Source organism: Gregarina niphandrodes, assembly GCF_000223845.1.
Source record: "Gregarina niphandrodes unplaced genomic scaffold scaffold00031, whole genome shotgun sequence".
In the NCBI taxonomy this organism is placed as follows: Eukaryota; Apicomplexa; class Conoidasida; order Eugregarinorida; family Gregarinidae; genus Gregarina; species Gregarina niphandrodes.
Window position 1 is genome coordinate 86,582 of NW_011645800.1, and position 1,912 is coordinate 88,493.

A 1,912-nucleotide genomic window follows, 5' to 3' on the forward strand; every position below is an offset into this window, starting at 1 on the left:
CTTTCGAGTTTCCCCCCCTTTCGAGTTTCCCCCCTTTCGAGTTTGCGTAAGGGTTATTCTGGATTTCGAAAACTAGAGTTGTTTTATTTAGAGTATCCACATTGTGGGAGTGGGTGAAGCATTGAAGTTATTATTGGTGGTAACTGGTATAGCCGTGGTAGGTCTGATTCTGTCGTTGGGTGGTTCAATTGCGAATTTTGATGGTGCTAATTTGCGGACTTCTTCAGCTGAGTTCCTGAATGTATGGAGCTCTATACCATGGGCCACTTGGTTCTTTCTGGCGATTGAAGGTGTGCCTCTGGCTGCGGAGGAAGCATTAGTACCGGAGCGTGATGTGCCACGTGGTTTATGTGTAAGCTGGATGGTACTGTTCGGGTTTGGTTTGTCCACAACCATTTGTATTACAGGTTCTATGGGTGAAGTTGATGCCAGTATATCAGATAGTCCATTGGTAGATAGTGTACCGACACGGACTTTAGCGTCTATAGTTAATGTTGTCGGGCTCTTCGGATTGCTAGCCTCTTTCTTTTCTGTGATATACGGATACTCACGTCTAATTTTCGCACTTGCTCGTGCCCGTTTCGTGCCCAAGTTATTAGAGACTACTAACGAACGACACTCCCCATGGGTCGCACTCATCGTGCCCGGGGTTGTCGGCTACGCTCTTACCTTTGTCGCCAGCGGAAGTGACTTATTACAAGCCGCCGTATGTGCCGCTGCTATTTCTTATACCCTAGTCCTTACTTCCTTCATCGTCCTCCGAATCACCCAACCTCAACTAAGGCGTCCCTACCGTGTCAAATGCGGCCTTGCATGGGCATCCCTCTCGCTCATCCTCTCCCTCGTCATCCTCGCAGCAGCCTTCATCTCAAACTGGGTCGTCTCTGTCGCTGTCCTTGGCCTCTTCGCTCTAGCTGCACTCTACTACGCTTTCTACGCACGACATAAAGTCGACAAAGAAAATCAAACCGTCATAACAACAGTCCACCGCCATAACCTAACCGGCCATAACCTACCCACCGACGACCTGACCACCGACGACCTGACCACTGACGATCGATACACTTACACCTGCCATCATACAACCAGCCATCATACAACCAGCCATCATACAACCAGCCATCATACAATCAGCCATCATACAACCAGCCACACCACTAGCTACCTGTCCGTGGACAATTCCAACATCTCCGAACTCATCACACCACCGGAGACTACTGCAAACTGTTTGGACGATATCAAACACCACCTCGCATACCATGAACCCATTCACGGCAGCTCGACGAGTACCTCTTCCACTTCACTGTGCACCATTCCGGTTCACTAACTGCAAATCACCCACAGCTCAACCAGTGTTGGTTTTAAGACAGCGTCAACCTACCGAGCATCTAGTCAGGTGCCGGACGCAGCGTGGACCTTCAATGTGAGTGCAACGCATTTCGGCAGTGGCATTTTTTCAGTGCTGTTGATGAGTTGGTCTATTTCTTGGGTGGCACGAATGAGTCTGGAAGTTGCATGAGGGTAGGCAAAGGCGGTAGTTTATTGACGTCTTGGGTGAGTTGGGCACAGAGCGTTTCGATAACGGGTCCTACGCTGTCCGGGTCATCCTCGTCGGCAGAGTGACAGGCGGTGGTGAGTATGTGGTCCAGTAGGCGGTCGACGGTGAACGCAAGATAAGTAATACTTGGTTCCTTCACAATCTCCCGGCGCAACTCCGGATGCTCGAGCTGCTTCCCCTGAACTCCTAATAAAGCCATACGCTTCACAACCTGGTTGCTCTGCTGCACGAGTGGTCTTGGCTGGCCGCCCATATTCCCACCACCAGGCTGTCCTGATGGCGCATGCATGGTGATTTATTTACACCCCGCCCAAGTTCAAACCCACCCCGCCCAAGTTCAAACCCACCCCCCCC

General features: G+C 50.9%; 2 protein-coding genes across 2 annotated transcripts; one reads left to right on the top strand and one right to left on the bottom strand.

Annotated features, from left to right (window-relative positions):
• Positions 1-91: 91 nt before the first annotated feature.
• Positions 92-1,327, top strand: GNI_125990 (amino acid permease; the record flags this gene model as incomplete). The annotated part of the gene is made up of 1 exon (XM_011133717.1): positions 92-1,327. A coding segment is annotated over one exon (1,236 nt), but the record flags the coding sequence as incomplete, so codon positions are not given.
• Positions 1,328-1,478: 151 nt separating this feature from the next.
• GNI_126000 (hypothetical protein) lies at positions 1,479-1,847 on the bottom strand (the record flags this gene model as incomplete). The annotated part of the gene is made up of 1 exon (XM_011133718.1): positions 1,479-1,847. One exon carries the CDS (start codon positions 1,845-1,847, stop codon positions 1,479-1,481), a length of 369 nt encoding a protein of 122 aa, XP_011132020.1.
• Positions 1,848-1,912: the final 65 nt, after the last annotated feature.